Raw genomic sequence first — 26098 nt, 5'->3', positions numbered from 1 at the left:
CCAAATTTGCAGATAACACTAAGCTGGGTGGCAGTGCGAGCTGTGAGGAGAATGCTAGGAGGCTGCAGGGGGACTTGGACAGGTTAGGTGAATGGGCAAATACATGGCAGATGCAGTATAATGATGATAAGTGTGAGGTGGCAAAAACAGGAAGGCAGAATATTATCTGAATGGTGACAGATTAGTAAAAGGGGAGGTGCAACGAGACCTGGGTGTCATGGTGCATCAGTCATTGAAGGTAGGCATGCAGGTACAGCAGGCAGTAAAGAAAGCAAATGGCATGCTGGCCTTCATAGCGAGGGGATTTGAGTATAGGAGCAGGGAGGTCTTACTTGTACAGGGCCTTGGTGAGACCACACCTTGAGTATTGTGTGCAGTTTTGGTCTCCTAACCTGAAGAAGGAATTTCTTGCTATTGAGGGAGTGCAGCGAAGGTTCACCAGACTGATTCCCGGGATGGCAGGACTGACATATGAAGAAAGACTGGATCGACTAGGCTTATATTCACTGGAATTTAGAAGAATGAGAGGGGATCTCATAGAAACATATAAAATTCTGACGGGATTGGACAAGTTAGATGCAGGAAGAATGTTCCCGATGTTGGGGAAATACAGAACCAGGGGTCACAGTCTAAGGATAAGGGGTAGGCCATTTGGACCGAGATGAGGAGAAACTTCTTCACTCAGAGAATTGTGAACCTGTGGAATTCTCTACCACAGAAAGTTGTTGAGACCAGTTCATTAGGTATATTGAAAAGGGAGTTAGATATGGCCCTTATGGCTAAAGGGATCAAGGGGTATAGAGAGAAAGCAGGAATGGGGTACTGAAGTTGCATGATCAGCCATGATCATATTGAATAAGGGCTGAATGGCCTGCTCCTGCACCTATTTTCTATGTTTCTATATTCCTATGTTTACAGTACCAAACCAAACCTAACACTCTTGCCATGCAGTCTGCCGGCCCGAAATTGGTCGACATACCGCCCACCACCCCCGCGTACCGCCCAAAAATGCGATTTTGGTCAAAAAAACACCTACATACCGCCAACATACCACTCGGCGGATTATTCACCATTGACATACCGCCGAGCGGTAGGCACACTGTCCGCCGTGCAGGACCGCCCGCATACCGCCCAAAAAGTTCGATTTTCATCGCATACCGCCAACATAACACCGGAGCTGCATACCGTCCTGGAAAAGGTTATTTTGCGCGATGTTAAGTGGGTGGGAATGGGCAGAGTGCACGGATCCGCCATTTTGGAAATTGAGAACTGTCGGCTATAGCAGCACCTCTGTACTTCAGAGATGAACAGTGACTTTACAGTACGATTTAGAGTGTAAAAGATATTTTTATTGGTACTGAGTAACTTATTAAGATAGAAGGCATTTTAGTTATTTTTTTTTAATTGAAAAGTATTGTCGAGATTTAAGAAGAATGGGGCCTGTACTATCTCAGCCTGTATTGCTGGCTACCTGTCTAATGGAGGAACCAGATGTGAGAAGGTTTATAAATGAATGCTTTGCTTGAATGTGGAGAGCTGCATTTTGGAACCCTGATGACTGTTACCCCAAAAGTTTGACACCGTACAAGAGTGCTTAAATTCAATTCAAACATTTATGTAAAATGTCAAAAATATACAACAATTGCAAAACTTTGTAAAACTTATAACTATAAAACCACTGTAACAACTTTAAAAACTTTAATAACAACTTTAACAAAATTTTAACAATTTTAATAACAACTTTAACAAAACTTTTACAACTTTAATAAACTTTTACAAATCAAACTTCAATTATTCAATGAACAAGTACAACAAAAGACCCTTTACTGTCCTCGACCACGTCCTCGACTACATGCTACACCACCCTTGGGACTATTCCCTCCTTTCTTACTCCCGCCCTTCCCTTACCCACTGCCCCTGAGCCCGGACACTCCCCGAGTGCTGCTGCTGTCTTTGGGGGTCAGATATTGCAGGTGCAATAAGTGGGACCTCAGGAAAAGTTTGCGATGTGGAAGGCACGGCTACAGGGCTGGAAGATGATGTTAGCTCCCCACCCTCAGCTGCTATCGACCTGACTACTATGCACGGGGGTGGGGGGGTGGTTCCGCACCATGTCCCGATCCTGTCGATTGCCCCATGGCTTCGACGACATCGGCAGTCCGCTCCATCGTGGTGATCATACGCGACATATCCTCCGATTGCCGCTCTGATAGAACCGCGGTTTTTGCAGCTATCGTAGTCATGGCCTTGAGCAGCTCTCGACCTATATCGATGCTGGCCTGTGACAGACCGCACCATGTCTTGGTACACGCCAACAGCAACCGACCTTGGTACACACTGCAGCAACCTCTGTCGCTGCGGCAAAAGCGCTGCAACACTGGGGGTGCCTTGCTGCGCACGGCTTGGTCCGGCAGAATCAGAGGAGCCATGGGGGAATCCCCTGAATACAGACTCGGTGGTGGAGGATGTTCCAGCTGGCCCACATGGAGCTCGTGTATCCTCCTCCATCTCCACCCCTACCTCCACCTCCACTGGCTCCAGGATCAGCGGCTCTTCCTCTTCGTCTTCCACATCTCTGCCCGTGGTGAAGTCGGGAGAGGACTGGGTGATGCCAGAGGTGTAGGCAGTGGGTCTGTCATCTGGTCTTTTTGTGTCAGTGTGGTCTGAAGTACAAAACAACATTTAAAAATGCTTGACACCAGGGGAGGAGTCAGGGTTACATGAGTACATAGTACAGTGACTTATCGCAATCTTACTTAAATGTAAAATGACTTGCTTCCACGCCAAAAAAGGATGAGTTCACAGGTGTTTCAATGAAGGACCTAATATTCCAGATCCTGAACTACATCCTGAAGGATGGAAGATGCCTGTGCGTGGATTTTTTTACGTGTGGTGACCGTTACACACCAGCCACCACACGGGCTTGACAGAGCTAGGTCTTGGTCCAGTGGCAAGGGTTATCCAAGACAACTGGAGACCAGCTCTGCTGCATAGACCCAGTGTGCACACGTCTCGCCGCTCCTGCTGTATCTGCCACGCTCCAATCACAGAGCTGGACCTTGATGACGTCCCTCTTTGCTGCAGTCGCAAAGTAACTGCCCATCGACTAGCCTGTGCTCCTTCTCACTCTCTCTTCCTCCTCTTCAACTCACTGCGCATGCGCAGGTGAACCCTGGCCCCCGAAATCGTGGGTAAAACACTTCTGTAAAAAAAACAGGGAAAAAAAATCGCACATGCGCAGTTCTGTGCCACAGCATCCATCAAAGGGAAAGTCGATTACTGTTACATACCGCCCGCTGCAGACCGCCGACATAATGCCGAAAAAAATTGACCAATTTTGTCCTCTTCAGTCTCAGCGGTATGTCGGTGGTTTGAAACGATGCACCGCTGGCATACTGGCGAGAAATGGGCGGACCGTATGCATTGACCAATTTCAGGCCCTACGTATGTTCATTCAAAATTGTTCCGCGCTTAAAAAAAAAAATTGAAGAAGCAATTTTAACAAAAAAAGCACGAGATGTTTTTTTAATTCCAGGTTTCAATTTGAATTAGATCATTCAAATTAAGCATCTTTATACTAAGAGCATTTAGGAAGACTCTTCCTCTGTTTCGCAGTTCATTTGTAATAGAATATGAAATAACGTGTGCATTACGAGGGAGGGCTGCTTGGCAGTTTCTACTGTCACTGATAAGCATTTCCAGGCATTCAGTGCTGGCACAAAGAAATCACTGAGCTGGTTTGTAATTAGTCTTCTTAAGTTATAGGAGAACCTCAGTGACCTCGTACTGTAGATGCACTGGGCCCAAAATTCCCCAACCCTTTTTTCCGGCGCACTCTCCCGAGATTCGCCGACTTTGTGCACTCAAAACAGCGCCAAAAAGCTTACCAGCGATCTGGCCGCTCTGCTGTGTGTCCCGGGTCCTGGCGCGGCGCTTCTCGTGGAGTGGCGGGTGGAGCGGCAGGCCCTGCGCCAAAAACAGTGCCGGCAGCTGCGCTCCTGCGCAGTCGCTCCTCACCCTCCCAGCGTGTCCTGCAGGCTGTGAGCCAGACCCGATGCTCGCCGCCCCTATCCCTGGCCGAAGGGTCGACCTGATGTTCGCTGCCCCTATCCCTGGCTGAGTGGCCTGTCGCACAGGCCGGCCACTGCCTTCCCGCGCTGAGGGCTACAAGAAACGGGTTGGTGCGGGGAGACTTTTGACCGGGGTGGGGGGTGGGAAGTTTTGATTGTGGGGGGGGGGGGGGAGGAGAGTTTTGATCGGGGGTGGCAGGGGGAAGAGTTTTTTGATAGGGGGGGGAAAGAGTTTTGATCGGTGGGGGGGGCGGGGGGAGAAAGGAGGAGAGTTTCTTTAAATGATTTAGAAAAAGTCTTTTTCAATGGCACAATGCAACTGACTGTTAAGAGGTGAGAATGACCAGAGAAAACTTCCCTTAGGTTTGGTCTCTCAGTACCAGCAAATATTGATCGTGGCTTTTGTTTTGGTAGTAATCATGACTTAGGTCAATTTTTTTTAAATCCCACCAATTCTTAGTGAACAACTGCCCGTAGATACCCTGTTGGGAACAATCCATCAGCACCCACGGGTGCCTTATTGGGGTGTAACTGCATGTGCACCCTCAGGTACCTTGCGCAAGTGACCATTGTTCACTTTATTCATAAACGGTTTTATGAAACTCTTTGTCTTCTGATATAAATAATATTAAAAAGTGCATATTTTATCAAGCTTTATATAGTGGAATGTGTAAATTATGCAAAAGTTACAGTACAAGATCTGTATTAGTAGTTGTGAAGGTGTTTAGTGCTTTGCAAAGTCCTCTGTGCTTCCCTTCTCCCCCCCCCCCCCCCATCTCTGGCTACCTGCGCTGATTTCTTAACTCTCCGCAACTGTTTTCTGTGCGGCTACAAGTGGCCACATACACTGGTCTAAGTTAATTTGGAGCAACTATTAACTGTCCAATCTGGCTTAAATGGCCAAAAAACAGCTGGTAACACACCCTTTTGAAAAAAAAAGCTAAACTAAAAAAATCCTAACTAACTCACTTACACAGGCGCAAATTAAATGTGCAAAATGGGAGTTTTTAAGATACGCCAGAAAAATCAAGTTGCTCCAAAAGAAAACGGAGCAACTCCTAGGCAAGTTTGGGCCCACTGTGTGGGTCTTCTGTGTCTTGCTTCTTGTGGTAGCACCCTTGCCTGAGTCAGAAGGTCGTGGGTTCAAGTCCCACTCTAGAGATTTGAACACATAAATCTGGGCTGACACTCCAGTGTAGTGCTGAGGGAGCACTGCACTGTCGGAGGTGCCATCTTTGGGATGAGACGTTAAACCGAGGTCCCATCTGCTCTCTCAGGTGGACGTTAAAAGATTCCATGCCACTATTTTGAAGAAGAGCAGGGGAGTTATCCCCGGTGTTCTGGACAATATTTATCCTTCAACCAAGATCGCTAAAGCAGATTATCTGGTCATTATCACATTGCTGCTTGTGGGAGCTTGCTGTGCGCAAATTGGCTGCTACGTTTCCTACATTACAACAGTGACTACACTTCAAAAATTACTTCATTGGCTGTAAAGCGCTTTAGGACATCCAGTGGTCGTGAAAAGGCACTATATAAATGCACTTTTTTTCAACACTCCAGTACCTCTGTTTCACTGGTGCTCCCTCAAACAGTTGAGTATTGGACTATAGTAAGGAGAGCATTAACAGAAATATTTTGAAATTGAAAGTTTAAAAGATGAAAGAAGGAGGCCATTTCTGTTCTCGACCTAAATGGTTAACAGTGATTTCACTTACCTGTAAAGACACCCATCAAAGTGAAGTGAAAAATTGTCCTGAAAATAATTACCTTACCGTACTCAAGGCAAAATAAAATCATGTGGGGGAGGGGTCATTTTTACTTAACCTGCCTGGTGGGAAGCTGAGAGGATTGGATCAGCCGTTCGATTTGCAGCTCGCACAATTTGAGTTTCTATAGACCTTGATGGAAACTAAAATCAGAAGGGATGGAAAACAGGCAGCCGATTGGCTGCCATCAGTTTCCCGCCGAGGGAAACTTATAATTACACCCCTCTTCCGCCCCCCCCCCCCCCCATCACCCCTTCAGAGGTACTGACTCCAATATCCATGACTCACAGTGGCTAATTCCCATAATTCCCTGCCCATCCCTCTATATAGTGCTATCCAAGCGAGTTCGGTTAAAATTGACCCCCCACTTCCCGGGGTGCTGCCTTTATTGTTTTTTAGTCACTTGGAACAAAAGGAAGTCGTGCCCGCGGGGAAGAGATTGGACTGTGACATGGTACCACCAGTTCTGAGACTCCCCCCACCCCTCTCACTTCAAGTCTGGCTCCCCACTAGGAGCACAGGAGTAGTCAATTCACCCGTACAACTGAAGTTTAACTTTAACATAAATTCACAGAACTGGCAGCAACTGTTGTTGAAACACGTTGGCCCAGCATGTCTGCACCTGTATGTGGAATGTGCAATTAGGCATTTGGAACATGGTATTTGGAGAAAGGCAGCCAGGAGATAAAAATCAAGGAGAAAGTAATTTCTTAGAAAATGTTTAATCTCCTTGCTCACTGATCAAGACGAGGGATTTTAGTGCTGGGAATGGGTGAAATTTCCATTTCAGGCACCCACTGCACGCATCAAGTGCTTCCAGGTTAGGCGGGTTCAACGCAACATAAAATCCATTTTCTCAACCTCCAACAATCTGTCGAAGTCCAATCTTCAACCGGCACCAACTAAGGTGTCAACCGTGGCTTAGTGGTAGCACGCTCGCCTGTGAGGCGGTCGGTTCTGGGTTCAGAGTCCCACTCCCGAGACCTGAGCAAAAAACCTAAGCTGACTATCCAGTGCAGTACCGACGTGTCGCTTTTCCGACGAGACATTAAGCCGAGGCCCCGTCTGCCCTTTCAGGTGGACGTACAAGATCCCATGGCACTATTTCAAAGATAAAGCAGAAGAGTTATCCCCAGTGTCCAGGTTTAATATTGAGCCCTCAACTAACTAAGGACAGATTATCTGGTCATTATCACATTGTTGTTTGTGGGAGCTTGCTGTGTCCAAATTGGCTGCCGCGTTTCCTGCATTACAACAGTGACTTCACTTTAAAAGTGCTTCATTGGCTGTAAAGTGCTTTGGGACATCCTAAGGTTGCTATATAAATGCAAGTTCATTCACTATACTTATTATTTGGATCAAAACTCCAAGATCAGCCATGATCTTATTGAATGATAGAGCAGGCTTGAGGGGCCAAATGGCCTACACTTGCTTCAATTTCTTATGTTCTTATGTTCTTATACATGATTCACAGGTGCTGATTCATACTCCCCCTCCTCCCCCCCCCTCCCCCCCAACTCTATTTGGACAGCAATAGAGTGGTAGCAAGATGAAAATGGCAGTGTGGTATGTTTTGTCCTGAATGTGGGTGAATGTCGAGAGACATTTTTCATAGAGGGGCTGCTTTGCCACCTCTGGAGTCTATTTTGATTGACAGTTCTATAACCAGAAGCAGTTTAAATCTAGGCATAAATATGATATGATTTTGCTCATTCATGAGTTTCCAACTATAATGAGAACTCTGTAGGGGTTCAATCTCCGCTAATACTTCTCATCCCAGATGCCTAGTCCAAACTGATAGTATCAGTCTCAAAAGGTGTTAAGGTGATGAGAAATGATAGTTTTGAAAGATGCTGTAGATTAAGTGAGGTATTATAGAATAGAAGAAGTTTACAGCACAGAAGAAGGCCATTTGGGCCCATCATGTCCATGCCGGCCAACAAGAGGCTATCCAGCCTAATCCCACTTTCCGGCTCTAGGTCTGTAACCTTGCAGGTTACGGCACTTCAGGTGCACATCCAAGTACTTTTTAAATGTGGTGATGTTTCTGCCACTACCATCCTTTCAGGCAGCGAGTTCCAGACCCCCACAACCTCTGCATGAAGAAATTTCCCCTCAAATCCCCTCTAAACCTTCTACCAATTACTTTAAATTTATGCCTTCTGGTTGTTGACCCCTCTGCTAAGGGAATAGGCCCTTTCTATCCACTATATCTAGGCCCCTCAATTTTATACACCTCAATGAGCTCTCCCCTCAGCCTCCTCTGTTCCAATGAAAACAAATCCAGCCTATCTAATCTGTCCTCATAGCTTAGATTCTCCACTCCCAGCAATATCCTCGTAAATCTCCTCTGTACCGTCTCCAGTGCAATCACGTCCTTCCTGTAATGCGCGCAGTACTCCGGCTGTGACCTAACCAATGTTTTATACAGTTCCAGCATAACCCCCCTGCTCTTATATCCTATGCCTCGGCTAATAAAGGCAAGCCAATCTGATGTTTGTTTTATTTTTCTTCTGTTAATCTCATTACTTCTTCATAAACTTGAATTGTAGTTTTTAGCCTGGTCCCTCAGAGTGTTATTTGTCCATCAGTCAGAGAGATCAGAATATGATGGCATTCCATAATGTTTCCAGTGCACATCTCGATGGTAAATGGGTCAAACGTCCACCGGATCATGCTATATTCCAGATGATCTTGCACAAAAGGTCACATTTCAATTCCTAGGGAGTGTGGGCTTGCCCATTGGGCAGCAGAAAATGTACCTGGAGAGCAGCTAAATCTCAAGCAGCGATTGTCAAGACAGACAGAAAGAAACCTACAATTATTGTATTACCTTATCATGTTCTCAGGACTTTTCAGAGTGCTTTACAAGTGATTCATTCATTTTGAAGTACAACCACTTTTGTTATATAGGCAAAGGCAGCAGCTAATTTTCATACAGCAAGATCCCACAAATAAGATAAATGATAATATTACTGGTGGCATTGGTTGAGGGAAAAATGTTGACCAGGTCAGCAGGAGAACTCAATTCTCTTCTTTAAATTATGCCGTAGGATCTTTTATATCAACCTGAACAGACATCCTCGGTTTAATATCGCATCTGCAAGCTCGGGGCAATTTTAAACGCACCCATCAGCGAACTGACAGATTTGGGTGCACCACTGGTTTCACACCTTGCCCGATTTTACTCTACATTTAAGTCCGATCCCATGGGTTTCCTGCCTGGCCAGTTCAATTAAAATTATCCCCAATGTCTCCAACATTGCGGCATTCCCTCAACGCTGCACCGCAGTGTCAGCCTCAACTAGGTTCTGGAGTGGGGCTTAAACTCATGGTGTGAATCAGAGGTGAGAATGGATTAGAGTTGAACTTGTATACCAGCTCAATGCCATTGTGAGTCAGTATGTCAATATAATCTGATACGGAGTGATAGGAGGTGGCATTTTCTCTCATTCCCTACAATACAAGTTGGTCCTGCAGGATAGGGGGGATTAATTGAAGGATACGGCATATATCTCAGGACATGCTGGTATAACTCCAAATAATTAGCAACAGTTCACCCGCAAGCTGTCAAAAGTTGGCAGCCTGCTACCTCAACTAGAATCCCAAAGAAAGAGGGAAATGTAAGTGATTTATATTAGATTCGGACTTTGATACTCAGAGACTAGAGTCTTGTTCCAAAGTAATACATAAGAACATAAGAATTAGGAGTAGTATTCGACCATACCGCCCCTCGAGCCTGCTCAGTCACTCAATAAGATCTTGGCTGATCTTCAACCTCAACTCCACTTTCCAGCCCGATGCCCAGAATCCCTTAATTCCTCTGGAGTCCAAAAAATCTATCTATCTCAGCCTTGAATATACTCAACAACTGAGCATCCAGAGCCCTCAGGGACAGAGCATTCCAAAGATTCACAGCCATCTGAGTGAAGAAATTCTTCCTGGTCTCAGTCTGAAATGGCCGACCCCTTATCCTGACACTGTGACCCCCTAGTTCAAAACTCTCCAACCTCTCAGCATCTACCCTGTCAATCCCCCTCAGCATCTTATATGTTTCAATGAGATCACCTCTCATTCTTCTAAACGCCAGAGAATATAGGCCCATTCTACACAATGTTTATTACAGTTACAAAAGAAACTACAAGACAAGTAAAGAAGTTAAATACAAAACTTAACACCATGAATAAGATGTTGAAGTACAACCTGACGAGGACCACAAGATCCTGAGGTGATCAGACTTGCTGAGCCTTGCTTTGTACGTGTCCAGTTCCGCTCTGAGAATGTTCTCATAATCTAGGCTTTACGTCTTCCTTAAATACATTTAAAAAAAGACACCCTTATTCTTAACTAAAAACAGAAAATGCTGGAAATACTCAGCAGACCAGGCAGCATCTCTGGTGAGTAAAACAGAGTTAACGTTTCATAAGAACATAAGAACATAAGAATTAGGAACAGGAGTAGGCCATCTAGCCCCTCGAGCCTGCTTCGCCATTCAACAAGATCATGGCTGATCTGGCCGTGGACTCAGCTCCACTTACCCGCCCGCTCCCCGTAACCCTTAATTCCCTTTCAGGTCGATGACGTTTCGTCAGAACTGGAAAAAGTTACAGACAACAGATTTTACACGAGTACAGAGGCAGGAAAAGGGGGAAGGGGAGAAAAAAACAAAAGGGAAGGTCTGTGATGGGATGGAAGGCAGGAGAGATTAAATGACAAAAGGGATGATGGTGCGAGGCAAAAGGAGATGGTAATGGGACAAGTATAGAAGCAAAAGATGGGTCTAGCAGAGGCGTAAATGGGAATAGCAGAATCATCAGCAAAGGCGGCCGTCGGATAAAATGGGGGCAGAGGTTATAATCTGTTATTTTTTAACTTGATGTTGAGTCCAGAAGGCCATAAAGTGCCTAAACGAAAGATGAGGTGCTGTTCCTCGAACTTGCGTTGAACTTCATTGGAACAGTGCAGGAGACCGAGGATGGCGAGGTCAGAGTGGAGTGGGGAATTAAAGTGACAGGTGACTGGAAGCTCAGGGTCACACTTGCGAACTGAATGGAGGTGCTCCGCAAAGCGGTCACCCAATCTACGCTTGGCCTCCCCAATGTAGAGGAGACCACATCGTGAGCAGCGAATACAGTATACTAAATTGCAAGAAGTACAAGTAAATCTCTATTTTACCTGGAAGGAGTGTTTGGGGCCCTGGACAGTGGGAAGGGAGAAGGTAAAAGGGCAGGTGTTGCATCTTCTGCGCTTGCACGAGAAGGTGCCTGGGAAGGGGAGTGGGTGCTGGGGGTGACTGCGGAATGGACCAAGGTGTCGCAGAGGGAGCGGTCCCTTCAGAAAGCTGAAAGGGGAGGGGAGGGAAATATGTGATTGGTGGTAGGATCACGCTGGAGGTGGTGGAAATGGGGAGAATGATCCATTGAATATGGAGGCTGGTGGGGTGGAAGGTGAAGACAAGAGGAACCCTGTTGTGATTCTGGAAGGGAGGGGAAGGGGTGAGAGTAGAAATGCAGGAAATGGAATGGGCATGGTCGAGGGCCCTGTCAACCACAGCTGAGGGGAATCCTCGATTGAGGAAAAAGGAAGACGTATCGGAAGCACTAGTATGGAAGGTGGCATCGTTGGAACAGATGCGACAGAGACGGAGAAATTGGGACAATGGAATAGAATCCCTACAGGAAGCGGGGTGGGAGGAAGTGTAGTCCAGGTAGGTGTGGGATTCCGTGGGCTTATCGTGGAATTTGGTCGCTATCCTATCACCAGAAATGGAGACAGAAAAGTCGAGGAAGGGAAGAGTCATCGATGGACCATGTGAAGGCGTGGGAAGGGTGGAAGCCAAGTTGATGTCATCTTCCAGTTCTGGGCGAGAACAGGAAACGGCACTGGAAAAAGTGGTACTAACTAACCTTGTTTGCTTGAATAACTTCCCAACAATCGTGGTCTTTGTCTTAGCCAAACGGTCATATTATAACAGCTTTATTATCTCATCTGAGATAACACACACAGTAACTGGCACTCCAGACCTGCCTAAAACACTCCTATAAAACGTAAGATAACAAGAATTAATGAATGTCTCCTTACTTGCAAGGCTCCAAAAATGGGCTTGAGTAGACAAGGCTTCAATTGTAGCTGCCCAATAAACAATGATACAATGTTTATACAGAAAGCCTTATAATAAAATGGAAGCCTTGTTATAGCATGGAAGGCTGCAAAAGTACTTCTGTGACAGGAAATCAGTTTTGAAAAAAAGGTGCAATCAATAATAATCAGGACAGAACAAACATAAACTATTTATTTCTAGTCGGCCTGCCACATGGTTATTTCTTGCTTTTCCTTGTGTTTCAGGGCTTACTCCTTTGCATTGTGCAGTCATTTCTCATAACGCTGTTTTCCGGGAACGATGCTATGACCATGCCCTGTTGCCGCAAAGGCAGAACGAGCTACAGTACAAAGCTGAACAACTGCAGTCCTGCATCAGACTACTGATTGAAATGGGAGCCTTGATAACCAGCCAGGTAACGTGTTTACCAGAACTGCCTCACTGTACAACAAAGTACAAGTTGATTAACTCTTTCTCAGACTTTGTTCTAGAAATAATTGTGTGTCTTACTTATTTATATATACAAGAATACTTTGCCCTATCACTTTTGAACGTTGTGTATGTGTATTTCCACCTATGCTAGAAACAAAAAAATATTTTATTCACTTTTTATAATACTCAAGTCCTTGGAGTGGTATTTGAATCCATAACCTTCTAATTCAGAAGCAAGAGGGCTACCCACTGAGCCACATAGGAGTGCTACAGCAGTCTAGGCTAGGAATGGAAGTTCTAGAGCGGCATGGGCAAATATCTGGGCAGCAGTTATCTCCCCACTATTATAGTTGTGAAATGCTGAAGAGAATTGAGAAGAGGTCACAGATATAATTTCCAATGTGTCTTCTGACTTTTACAATTGGGATGAATGAGCCTGCACCACACTGAACCGAAATGCAAGGTGGTGACAAACACAGCAGGCATATATCCTCAAGAGGCACTCCAACTATAATCTTATATTGAGTTATTTTGGTTTAGTTTGAACTTCCTGCATCAAAACAAAGTAATGACAGTAATTTTCAAACTAGTTATAGAAGATGAAACTGAAAAACTTAGTTGGAGAGCTACATGGGCTTCACGAACATTACTTAGGTTTGTGCATTTTCATCGTACCCCATTTTTTTAAAAACTATTTTGTCTGCCCTTTTGTGTCCTGCACATTGCACACCTTCAGAAGAAGCTAGATAGGCAGTCTGCTCCCACAGCTTTGTTATTACTGCTCTATAACTAATCACAAGATCACCGAGAGCAGTTTGAGTTCAGCTATTCTCTAACCTTTCTCTGCCACCCTATGAGAAAATACTCCACTGGGCAAGTTCCCAAGTAGTCTGATCATGATCAGGAACCCGTTGCCTTTCGAGAAAGAAAGAGGAAAAAGAAAAAAATTGCATTTAAAACCGAGTTGAGAAGGAATTTCTTCTCCCAGAGGGTTGTGAATCTGTGGAATTCTCTGCCCAAGGAAGCAGTTGAGGCTAGCTCATTGAATGTATTCAAATCATAGATAGTTAGATTTTTAACCAATAAGGGAATTAAGGGTTACGGGGAGTGGGCGGGTAAGTGGAGCTGAGTCCACGGCCAGATCAGCCATGATCTTGTTGAATGGCGGAGCAGGCTCGAGGGGCTAGATGGCCTACTCCTGTTCCTAATTCTTATGTTCTTATGTTCTTATATGGCACCTTACCATGTCCTCAAAATCTCCAATACACTTCACAATTAATGAATTACTTTTGGAGTGTAATCGCTTTTATTGCATTGGCAGAATGCAGTAGTCAATTTGCATACAGCAAGGTTCCATGGACAGAAATGGGCCAAACGATCACTTCACCTGCTTTTTGATGGTGGATAGCTGAAGGAAGAATGAATGTTAGGAATTCTTGCTGTGGCTCAGTAGGCAACATTCTTGCCTCAGCATCAGAAGGTTGTGGGTTCAAGTCTCACTCCAGAAACTTGAACACATAAATCTAGGCTGACACTCCAGTGCAGGACTGAGGGAGTGCTGCACTGTCGGAGGTGCCGTCTTTCAGATGAGACGTTAAACCGAGACCCCGTCTGCTCTCTCAGATGGATTTAAAAGATCCCATGGCACTATTTCGAAGAAGAGCAGGGGCGTTATCCCCGGTGTCCTGGCCAATATTTATCCCTCAATCAACATAACAAAAACATATTATCTGGTCATTATCACATTGCTGTTTGTGGGAGCTTGCTCTGTGAAAATTGGCTGCTGCATTTCTCATATTACAAAAGTGACTACACTTCAAAAAACACTTCATTGGCTGTAAAGTGCTTTGAGACATCCAGTGGTCGTGAAAGGCGCTATATAAATGCAACTTTTTCTTCTTTGAGTTGTGTCATGGTCTTTTACCATTTACCTCCAACAAGATATCATTCCTTTAGTACTGCACTGTCTGGGTTTTGCACTCAAGTCCAGGAGCGGGACTTGAAGCCACTCTATCTCAGTGGCGAGCACACTACCAACCGAGTCAAGTCACTACTCCGAGGTCCCAATACACGGCAACTCTAGAGTGGCACTTTACACAAGGAAAGGCCTCACCACCAAATTCCTGAATGCAAATGCATATTTTAATAGTTTTGTTTTATGTAAACAGGATGTGAAAAGCAACAAAACAGTGGTGCACTTCACGGTCCAGGAAGGAAACCTCCTGCTGCTGGATTTTTTCCTGAAGCTCAGTGCCGGCAGGTCACACGAATTTGTCAACATGAAGGTTTGTGAGATTTGTTTTGAGATTATATCCGTTAAAAAAAGATACATCAATGATAGGGGCCTAGATAGAGTGGGTGGGAAGGACCTGTTTCCCTTAGCAGAGAGGTCAACAACCTGGAGCATAGATTTAAAGTAATTGGTAGGAGATATAGAGGGGATTTCAGGAGAATTTTTTTCACTAAGAGGGTGGTGGGGGTCTGGAACACACTGCCTGAAAGGGTGGTAGAAGCAGAAACCCTCACCACATTTAAAAAATACTTGGATGTGCACTTGAACTGCCGTAACCTACAGGGCTATGGACCAAGAGCTGGAAAGTGGGATTAAGCTGGGTAGCTCTTTGTCGGCCAGCATGGACACGATGGGCCGAAATGGCCTCCTTCCGTGCTGTAAATGTCTATGATTCTATGAATGTTTCACATACGTTGACACAATAATACATTGGCTAGATTCTAAGACAATTTAATAATATCTCAATTTCTGAAATTTAATTAATTGGCGTAATTGCAAGGATGAATCAGCCTTTAGTAAGTTTTGATGTCCTCGCAAGCCATTAAACTGCAACACCAGTATTCCCTTGGTTTAATCTAGAGAATAGGTTTTCAAACTGCGATCACGGCCGCTCGAGGATTTGCCAGGTTATCAGGTTGGTTCCATACGTTACTAGATTTCTACATTTGTTGGCATGACAGGGCCAATTTTCACTATCTTACCGTCCCATTCATGCTCAAAAATCGTGGAAAACTGGGATTTCAACAGTTCTGCCTCCTGTTTTATGTTTGAGAACAGGATTCAAAAATTAAAATGTTTCTGTAACTTTTGTTAAAAAGGAGCAATGTTCCTGTTGAGCTGCGCGGCCATTTGCCTGCTGCACGAGGCAGAAACCGCGCTTGCGTGCAGGTTTGAACGGACCGCACAGCCAAACAAAAATTAAAAGAAACCTTGAGCAGGCTCAGACAAAAACATTTCTTAAAACTACTACCTGACACTTGCTTGACTCGAATTTCAAATGGGCCTCAAAATGGGAAGCCGCCAAATCAGATTTCACTTTATTAAAATATTTTAAAAGGAGTCAATGCTATTTGTAGTATCCAACCTCACAAGATGCCCGCCCTAACCCCACACAAATCATCCACTTGTCAGACCCCCTCTTAACCTTCTTTTTATTGAATCTCTCCCCATAACTCAAATTCTCAGCGTTAGTACTGTTTTAGTGAGGCCTCACCATGACCTTGACATCCTTCCTAAAATAAGACGCACAGAATAGGAAAAAGTATTCTAACAATGGCATAATCAATAATTCACATAGGTTTCCCATTACCTCTTTCCTTTTATACCTTGTACCTCTATTTATAAAACCTACGATCCCATATGCTTTTTTTTCCCTAATTAGTCCTCCCGTTTTTACGTCCTCTCTATATCCTTCATCAGAAAATATATCTTCATGTTTCAGCTACTGACTGGCCTGCCGTGCATTTCCACTACTTTCCATGTTAATACTTTCTATTTTGGCAATTCTCTTCCCCTTTTAATATACATCATATAAAGAATCGGGGGGAGGGGGGGGGGGTTGGAATAATTGCTCTGGTCACTCAGTATAGTAACATGGTGAATGTGTTAATGATCATCTGGTCAGCAAAGCTGTAAACCACCCCAAAGAGTGGTGAGAATGTGTTAACTCATCACCACAGGGAATAGTTGGAGCGAATAGTATCGATGCATTTAAGGGGAGGCTAGACAAGCAAATGAGGGAGAAGGGAATAGAGGGTTACGCTGATAGAGATAGATGAGGAAAGATGGGAGGAGGCTCGAGTGGAGCATAAACGCCAGTATGGACTGGTTGGGCCGAATGGCCTGTTTCTGTGCCGTATATCCGATGTAACCTGTCTGTTTAGTGTGTGCTTATGGTTTGAATCAAAAAGCCGATCAAAGAAATTCTTTATAAGGCATCAGATAGGCATCAGAATAATCCTTCCCCAAGGCATTGAGGCCCATGGAAAATGAGTTGTGTAGTATTTCCGACAGTATATTACAGCTGTGGTAATAGTGGAATGAGGGCACCCGTTGAGTCAGTGTGAAGCGCATTTGTGTGTTTGGTGGTTATGGGTAAACTGGTTCATTTTTGAAACATGCATGAACAAGGGAGCATGAACACGAGATACCAGCAATATGGAGTTCCAGAGAGAAAGAAGTTGAAGGGTGTGTATGATCAGCTTGTAGAGACCGGTCCCATTCAAGCCTGGCACTAATCCAGATTGTTAGTGAAACAGTAATCAGATCTGAAAGGATAAAACAATCCATTGATTGGCCCTAATCCAATGTGCTCGGAAGACAGTAATAGGATCTATATAAAAGGCTCATTATGGACTGGAGCATGTCTGTTTACTATCAAAACATTGAGTAGTTAACATTAATATACAATATTACATGTTGTTCTTGATCAGTACTTGCTTAAAATGGAACTAGACTGATCCGATTAACTCCACATGGCAACTAAATGAGAATCTTCACAAGCATGTAATCTTGCGTCTAGTCTGTTCCAATGCTGTTCCTTAACTCTAATACCGTGACAGCCCGGTTCCAGTTTGCATTTCCCATTTTTCATGGCCTGCAACCAATCTTTCCTCCTGTTTCTATAAATGAGAGTGCTTATCTGCGACAAATCTGCTGTGGATTGCTGCCAGTTAGGGACTGGGTTGAATCTGCTCCCAAATTCATTTCACTTAAAAGACTTTGGACTTATTATAAAGGAAAATTTACAAACTTACAGTAATCTTCACAGTCAAATGGCAACCTTGGATGTTTACTAAGGCAGCATTAGCCTAATTAACAACTCAAAATATACAAGAGATTAAAGTCAGTGTCCCCTCTAGGCAGTGCAAGTAATCAAACAACATTTCTTGTCTCCTGGGGCAGCTCATTCGTGATCTTGTTTTTACAGGGGGCGGGATGTTGCTGTGTGTTTGCACCCAGATACATGCGCAGTTGGGGTGTAAAGCAAATAGCCGGCATAAAAGAGTGAGGAAACTCAGACGCAAGTTTGTTACGGATGTAATTGCATTACACCTAAATTTCCTTGCTCTATCGATTTCAAAATTCTCATCCTTATTTTCAAATCCCTCCATGGCCTCGCCCCTCCCTATCTCTGTAATCTCCTCCAGTCCCACAACCCCCTGAGATGTCTGCGCTCCTCTAATTCTACCCTCTTGAGCATCCTTGATTATAATCGCTCAGCCATTGGTGGCCATGCCTAGGCCCCAAGCTCTGGAACTCCCTGCTTAAACCTCTCCGCCTCTTTACCTCTCTTTCCTCATTCAAGGCGCTCCTTAAAACCTACCTCTTTGGCCAAGATTTTGGTCACCGATGCTAATTTCTACTTATGCGGCTCGGTCCCAAATTCTTTTTAATCTCATAATACTCCTGTAAAGCGCCTTAGGGCGTTTCACTACATTAAAGGCGCTATATAAATACAAGTTGTTGTTGTTGTTGTTATTGATCACTGCGCCCGAACACATCTCGGGTCATTAGAAAGGCCCTGCCCACAGGCTAACGAGCCGCACACGAGTTATTCCTACTGGCACACGGGTGTAAAATTGAGCCCAGAATTTTAGGAAACCAAGTCATTTTTCTGGTGTTTTATTGCAATTTGTTGAGGGATTTTTAAAAATGTATCCCCTGACTGAGATCTGACCTTTATGTTCTGTTTCTTTGAATGCATATTCATCATCATAGGCATTCCCTCGAAACGAGGATGACTTGCTTCCACGCCAAAAAAGAATGAGTTCACAGGTGTTTCAATGAAGGACCCGAACTACATCCTGAAGGGTGGAAGGTGCCTGTGCGTGGATGTTTTTTAAGTGTGGTGGCCGTTGCACACCAGCCACCACACGGGCTTGACAGAGCTAGGTCTTGGTCCAGTGACAAGGATTACCCAAAACGACTGGAGACCAAGCTCTGCTGCACTGACCTAGTGCGCGCACACATCGCAGTGTGGGCTGGCCCGTGATGCCCCTGGGCCCCTGGCCCCGAACTCACGCCTCATGCATTATTATGGCATCAGTGCAAGTTGCATTAAAAATTGAAAAGCTTCCATGATTGTAGGTTCTAAAGCATGTTGTGCCCAATGTGAATGAATGATAGATAGTTTGACATTTTCACTTTCATACTTAGAACAGGAATATACGGTGTGAGTTCAGCCCATTCCTCAGTCCCTAATTACACAGAATTGCGCTTGAGCGCGTTCCAATGAGATTGTCAGGAGATTTGGGTATAAATAGACATCGGCTAAATGGACGCACAAAAACATGCGGATAACCTCCTTGTTACGCGCCACAGAAAATTCCACTCCACAGTGCCTCTATGCACGGGAGTTAGAGCACAGTACAACACGCTTCGAGAAGGACAGGGCAAGCAGGTTTGCATGGCGGGGGATGGTGAAACAAAGTGCATTGCTGGGGAAAGGAGCTTGGAAAAAAAGTTCTAGATATAGAATCGGTAGAACCAGCGAGGTGAGAGCAAGAGCAAAGGAAACAGAGGCTTAGAACAAGCTGAGAAGAAGGTTATCTCTATCGTAGGTGTTGTGTATCTGTAAAGTATGCACTCCCATGTTCCGCCACCAGGGAGCTCATCCCCTGAAGTCCCAAGGGATCCCAGCATCCCTTGGGAGCACTGTATATAAGCCGGCCTCTAAGGCCTGTTCCTCACTCTGGAGTGTCTTATTAAAGACTGAGGTCACTGTTACTTTAACCTCCCTGTGTGCAGTTCATCTGTGTTACAAACACAACAACTGGCGACGAGAACACAAATCCAATGCAAAGATGCAGCAAACTGTGGGCATCCTGGAGAAGTTCTCAGAGGGTGAGGACTGGGAAGCCTATGTCGAATGGTTAGACCAGTACTTTGTAGCCAACGAGCTGGACAGAGAAGGAAGAGCTGCAAAAAGGAGAGCGGTTCTCCTCACGGTCTGTGGGGCACCGACCTACAGCCTCATGAAGAATTTTCTGGCTCCGGTGAAACCCACAGATAAGTCGTATGAGGAGCTGTGTACACTGGTTCGGGAGCATCTTAACCCGAGGGAGAGCGTGCTGATGGCGAGGTATCGGTTCTATACGTACCAGCGATCTGAAGGTTAGGATGTGGCGAGCTACATCGCCGAGCTAAGGGACTTGCAGGACAATGTGAGTTTGATGGCTACCTGGAGCAAATGCTCAGAGACTTTTTTGCTCTGGGCATTGGCCACGAGACCATCCTACGAAAACTTCTGACTGTAGAGACACCGACCCTCAGTAAGGCCATTGCGATAGCACAGGTGTTTACACTGTTTAGCACCAGTGATAACACCAAACAAATCTCTCAGCACACAAGTGCTAGCAATGTTCATAAATTAACTGGAACTGTGTTTGCGAGCAGAAATGTACAGGCAGAACCCACGAGTCTGCACCCAGATGACTCAGAGTCCGCAACAAAAGGATGAATGCAAGGCAATTCACACCTTGTTGGCATTGTGGAGGCTTCCATTCAGCCTATTCATGCCGCTTCAAAGGATATGTTTTCAAGGGCTGTGGAACAATGGGGCACCTCCAATGAGCTTGCAGCCAAGCTGCAAGCTCTGCAAAACCTGCTAACCAGAGGAAGATCGGTCCATGTTGGATCAAAGTAATTTCGAGCCTCAGCGAGAGGAGGCAGATGCTGAAGTACACGGGGTGCACACATTTCGACGAAATGTCCACCTATAATGCTAAACATAAAATTGAATGGCTTACCCGTAGCCATGGAACTGGACACTGGCGCTAGCCAATCCATCATGAGCAAAAAGATGCTTGAGAGACTGTGGTGTAACAAGGCCCTCAGACCAGCCCTGAGCCCCATCCACATGAAACTGAGAATGTACACCAAAGAGCTTATCACTATCCTGGGCAGTGCCATGGTCAAGGTCACCTACGAGGGCACGTTGCATGACCTGCCACTCTGGATTGTCCCGGGCGATGGCCCCACACTGCTTGGAAGGAGCTGGGTGGACAAAATTCGCTGGACTGGGATGACATCCGAGCGCTATCACAACTCGATGAGGCCTCATGTACCCAGGTTCTTAACAAATTTCCTTCCCTTTTTGAGCCAGGCATTGGAAACTTTTCCAGGGCGAAGTTGCGGATCCACTTGGTCCCAGAGGCACGACCCATTCACCACAAGGCGCGAGCGGTACCTCACATGATGAGAGAGGGAGTGGAAATTGAGCTGGACAGGCTGCAACGCGAGGGCATCATCTCCTCAGTGGAATTTAGCGAGTGGGCCAGCCCGATTGTTCCAATACTCAAAAGTGATGGCACGGTCAGGATTTGCGGCGATTATAAAGTAACTATTAATCATTTCTCGCTACAGGACCAATACCCGCTACCTAAGGCAGATGACCTATTTGCGACACTGGCAGGAGACAAGACATTCACCAAGCTCGACCTGACTTCGGCCTTTATGACGCAAGAACTGGAGGAGTCTTCGAAGGGTCTCACCTACACAAACACGCAAAAGGGACTGTTCATCTACAACAGATGTTTGGAATTCGGTCGGCTGCAGCGATCTTCCAGAGAAACATGGAGAGCCTACACAAGTCGGTACCACGCATGGTGGTTTTTCAGGACAACATATTGGTCATGGGTCGGGACACCGTCAAGCACCTACAAAAGCTGGAGAAGGTCCTCCAGCGACTGGATCGCGTAGGGCTGTGGCTGAAGAGGTCGAAATGCATCTTCATGGCAACAGAAGTGGAGTTTTGGGGGAGAACGATCGCGGCGGACGGCATTCGGCCCACAGACACCAAGACAGAGGTTATCAGGAACGCGCCCAGGCCACAGAACGTCACGGAGCTGCGGTCATTCCTGGGACTCCTCAACTATTTTGGTAACTTCCTACCGGGGTTAAGCACCCTCTTAGAGCCCTTACATGTGTCATTGCGTAAAGGTGAGAACTGGGTATGGGGGGAAAAAAAACAAGTAATTGCTTTTGAGAAAGCCAGAAACATTTTATGCTCCAACAAGCTGCTTGTATTGTATAACCCGTGTAAAAGACTTGTGCTAGCATGTGATGCGTCGTCGACGGAGTCGGGTGTGTATTACAACAAGCTAATGTTGCGGGGAAGTTGCAACCTGTCGCCTATGCTTCCAGGAGCTTGTCCAAGGCCGAGAGGGCCTACAGCATGATTGAGAAAGAGGCATTAGCGTGTGTGTTCGGAGTAAAGAAAATGCATCAGTACCTGTTTGGTCTCAAATTTGAGCTGGAAACCGATCACAAGCCCCTCATATCCCCGTTCGCTGAAAACAAGGGGATAAATACTAATGCCTCAGCCCGCATAAAAAGTGGGCACTCGCGCTATCAGCGTACAACTATACCATCCACCACAGGCCAGACACCGAGATCTGTGCAGATGCTCTCAGTCAGCTACCATTGCCCACCACGGGGGTGGAAATGGTGCAGCCTGCAAACTTGTTGATGGTGGCGCAGCCCGCAGACTTGTTGATGGTCATGGAAGCATTTGAAAATGAGAAATCACCTGTCATGGCCCGCCAGATTAGGACTTGGACCAGCCAAGATCCTCTGCTGTCCCTAGTAAAAAACTGTGTACTGCATGGGAGCTGGGCCAGCATCCCCGGTGAAATGCAAGAGCTAATCAAGCCGTTCCAGCGGCGAAAGGACGAGCTGTTCATTCAGTCAGACTGCCTGTTGTGGGGTAACCACGTAATGCTACCCAAAAAGGGCAGGGAGACGTTCATCTCGGATCTCCATAGCACACACCCGGGTATAGTAATAATGAAAGCGATAGCCAGATCCCACGTGTGGTGGCCCGGTATCGACTCTGACTTAGAGTCCTGTGTACGGCAATGCAGCGTATGTGCTCAGTTGAGCAATGCGCCCAGAGAGGCACCACTAAGTTTGTGGCCCTCCAGACCATGGTCGAGGATCCATGTCGACTATGCGGGCCCGTTTCTCGGTAAAATGATCCTGGTGGTGATGGATGCTTTTTCAAAATGCATTGAATGTGAAATAATGTCGGGAAGCACCGCCACCACCACCATTGAAAGCCTGAGGGCCATGTTTGCCACCCACGGCCTGCCTGACATACTGGTCAGTGACAACGGGCCATGTTTCACCAGTGCCGAATTGAAAGAATTCATGACCCGCAATGAGATCAAACATGTCACCTCGGCCCCGTTTAAACCAGCCTCCAATGGGCAGGCAGATCGGGCAGTACAAACCATCAAACAGAGCCTCAAACGAGTCACAGAAGGCTCACTCCAAACCCGCCTGTCCTGAGTACTGCTCAGCTACCGCATAAGACCCCACTCGCTCACAGGGGTGCCCCGGCTGAGCTACTCATGAAAAGTACACTTAAAACCAGACTCTCGCTGGTTTACCCCAACCTGCATGATCAGGTAGAGAGCAGGCGGCAGCAACAAAATGTAAACGATGGTCGCGCCACTGTGTCTCGGGAAATTGATCTAAATGACCCTGTGTATGTGCTAAACTATGGACATGGTCCCAAGTGGATCGCGGGCACGGTGATAGCTAAAGAAGGGAGTAGGGTGTTTGTAGTCAAACTAGACAATAGACAAATTTGCAGAAAGCACCTGGACCAAACGAGGCTGCGGTTCACAGACTGCCCTGAACAACCCACAGCAGACACCGCCTTTTTCGAGTCCTCAACACACACCCAAAGGATCAACGACACCATGCCGGACCAGGAAATCGAACCCATCACGCCCAACAGCCCAGCAAGGCCAGGCTCACCCAGCAGCCCTGCAGGGCCAACAACATGCCAGCCCAGCAAGGGCACAGCCAACACACCAGAACAGACATTTGTACCGAGGCGGTCCACCAGGGAAAGAAAGGCTCCCGACCGCCTCACCTTATAAATAGTTTTCACTTTGACTTTGGGGAGGAGTGATGTTGTGTATCTGTAAAGCATGCACTCCCATTTTCCGCCACCAGGGAGCGCATCCCCTGAAGTCCCAAGGGATCCCAGCATCCCTTGGGAGCACTGTATATAAGCCCCTAAAGCCTGTTACTCACTCTGAAGTGTCTTAATAAAGACGAAGGTCACTGTTACTTTAACCGCCCTGTGTGCAGTCTCATCTGTGTTAGGAACACAACAGAAGAAGCTGAGCTCAGGTACCAGGGTTAAGGGCAGGAAACAAACACTCAGGTAGGTCATTAAGCCAGAGAACACTGTGGCAGCCTTACTGATAGAATGGATCCCAACTGGTTGAAATTTTTGTAATTCTCGGTGAATTAAATAGGGCACCTGAGATTACAATCACATTAAAAGGGCTAGGTTAATATTACATCTCCTTACATTCTGCACATGAGTAGATAGTGCCGATTATCATCATCATAGACGGTCCCTCGAAACGAGCATGACTTGCTTCCACACCAAAAAAAGGACGAGTTCACAGGTGTTTCAATGATGGACCCGAACTACATCCTGAAGGGTGGAAGATGCCTGTGCGTGTATTTGTTTAACGTGGGGTGCCTGTTGCACCCCAGCCACGACACGGGCTTGACAGAGCTAGGTCTTGGTCCAGTGGTAAGGATTACCCAAGACAACTGGAGACCAGCTCTGCTGCACAGACCTAGTGCGTACACATATCGCAGTGTGGGCTGGGCCCATGCTGCCCCTGGGCTCCTGGCCCCGAACTCGCGCCTCCCCTGGGCCCCGATCACTTCCCTCCACAGTCTCTCGCCGCTCCCTCGCCCCGACCTCGCCGCTCCTGCTGTATCTGCCCACGCTCCAATCACCGACCTGGATCTTGATGATGTCACTCTTCACAGCCGTCGCCCTCCTGCACCAGCTCGCGCTGTACCTGGTAGTGGCACGCCTCCACGCTGCCCATGGCCGCCGCTCATCGCTCCTTTTATGGCCCCGATTTGCCGCTGACGTTCCCTCTAAGGTCAGGGCCTCCGCGCTGCGTGGAGTGCCAATCACTGAATATCCAAGGAACATATTTTGTTTCTGTAAGACCTGCCTGCTTGTTAAATCTTTATCTACATTGGCTCCCGGTTAAGCAATGCCTCGATTTCAAAATTCTAATCCTTTTTTTAAAATTCCTCCATGGCCTCGCCCTTCCCTATCTCTGTAATATCTTTCAGTCCCACAACCCCCTGAGATGTCTGCGCTCCTCTAATTCTGCCCTCTTAAGCATCCCTGATTATAATCACTCATCTATTGGTGGCCGTGCCTTTTGTTGCCTAGGGCCCAAGCTCTGGAACTCCCTGCCTAAGCCTCTCCGCCTCTCTACCTCCCTTTCCTCCTTCAAGACGCTCCTTAAAACCTACCTCTTTGACCAAGTCTTTGGTCACCCGCCCTAATTTCTTCTTATGCGGCTCGGTGTCAATTTTTTAAAATCTCATAATACTCCTGTGAAGCGCCTTGGGCCGTGTCACTATGTTAAAGGCGCTATATAAATATAAGTTGTTGTATCTAGGGATCTAATCTCTTTGAGGTCTGATGGCTTACCAACTTAAAATGCAGTTAGGCATGCCAAACATTAATGTTATTCTCCTTAAATATTTGGACTAAATTTTTGAATGGATCACAGCATTAATATACCTCGTTATTAAACACTTTACATGGTCTATTTATTGTCAATAAAACTGTCTGATTCCCAATGAATTTCCGAAGATTCTTGTTGCAATTTCTTTTTATTTAAATTCTAATAAGTAATAATGAACTAGTTAACATTTAGCCATTCTTTGAGAATAGTTCATTGCCCTGCGAAGCTCTACTTGAAGGTTACTGATATTCTGAAATTGATCTACAAGACAGATCTGAAAACCAAAAACATCTCCTGCAATGAAAATCCACCACAAAAGAAAACAAAACTCAAGGTGAAGACTGGGGAGAAATTTCTCTCTGAGGGTCGTGGATCTTTGGAATTCTCTACCCCAGAGGGCTGTGGGTCATTGAATATATTTAAGGTGGAGATAGACAAATTTTTGAATAATAAGGAAGTCAAGGGTTATGGGGAGCGGGCGGGGAAGTGGAGTTGAGGCCTGGATCAGATCAGCCATGATCTTATTAAATGGCGGAGCAGGCTCGAGGGGCCAAATGGCCGACTCCTGCTCCTATTTCTTTTGTTCTTATGTTCATATGGGTTGAAATTTGATTACCACTAGTTCAGCAAACAACCAAATTAATTCTGATTGAATCATATTCTTCACTTTTAACTGCTTTTACCTGTGGGTTACTCTTTCCCAGAGCACAGGTGTAAAGAAACCAAACAAAAATCATTTTGCAGATTTAAAAAGCAGCAATATTTAGTTTGGTTGCGTGTGGGTGGGTGTGAGTGATTGATTCAGGGCTGTGCTAGTTAAAACACAGCCTGAGCATTTGCGATATGCTGTGCATAGATTTCACAGATTAAAAACTGCATACCCAGCCAATAAATGCTGGCAATTA

General features: G+C 45.9%; 1 protein-coding gene across 1 annotated transcript in view; it reads left to right on the top strand.

The window, feature by feature from the left end:
* LOC139275666 (NF-kappa-B inhibitor delta-like) overlaps positions 1-26098 on the top strand; it is a 79353-nt gene that overhangs the window by 46022 nt on the left and 7233 nt on the right. Inside the window, exons 5-6 of the mRNA XM_070892834.1 lie at positions 12185-12354; positions 14540-14656. Of these exons, the coding sequence (XP_070748935.1) occupies positions 12185-12354; positions 14540-14656 (287 nt within the window). The remainder of the gene's footprint in view (positions 1-12184; positions 12355-14539; positions 14657-26098) is intronic.

This window comes from Pristiophorus japonicus, chromosome 11 (genome assembly GCF_044704955.1).
Source record: "Pristiophorus japonicus isolate sPriJap1 chromosome 11, sPriJap1.hap1, whole genome shotgun sequence".
Lineage (NCBI taxonomy): Eukaryota > Metazoa > Chordata > Chondrichthyes > Pristiophoridae > Pristiophorus > Pristiophorus japonicus.
This window is presented reverse-complemented; position numbering and strand designations above follow the sequence as displayed.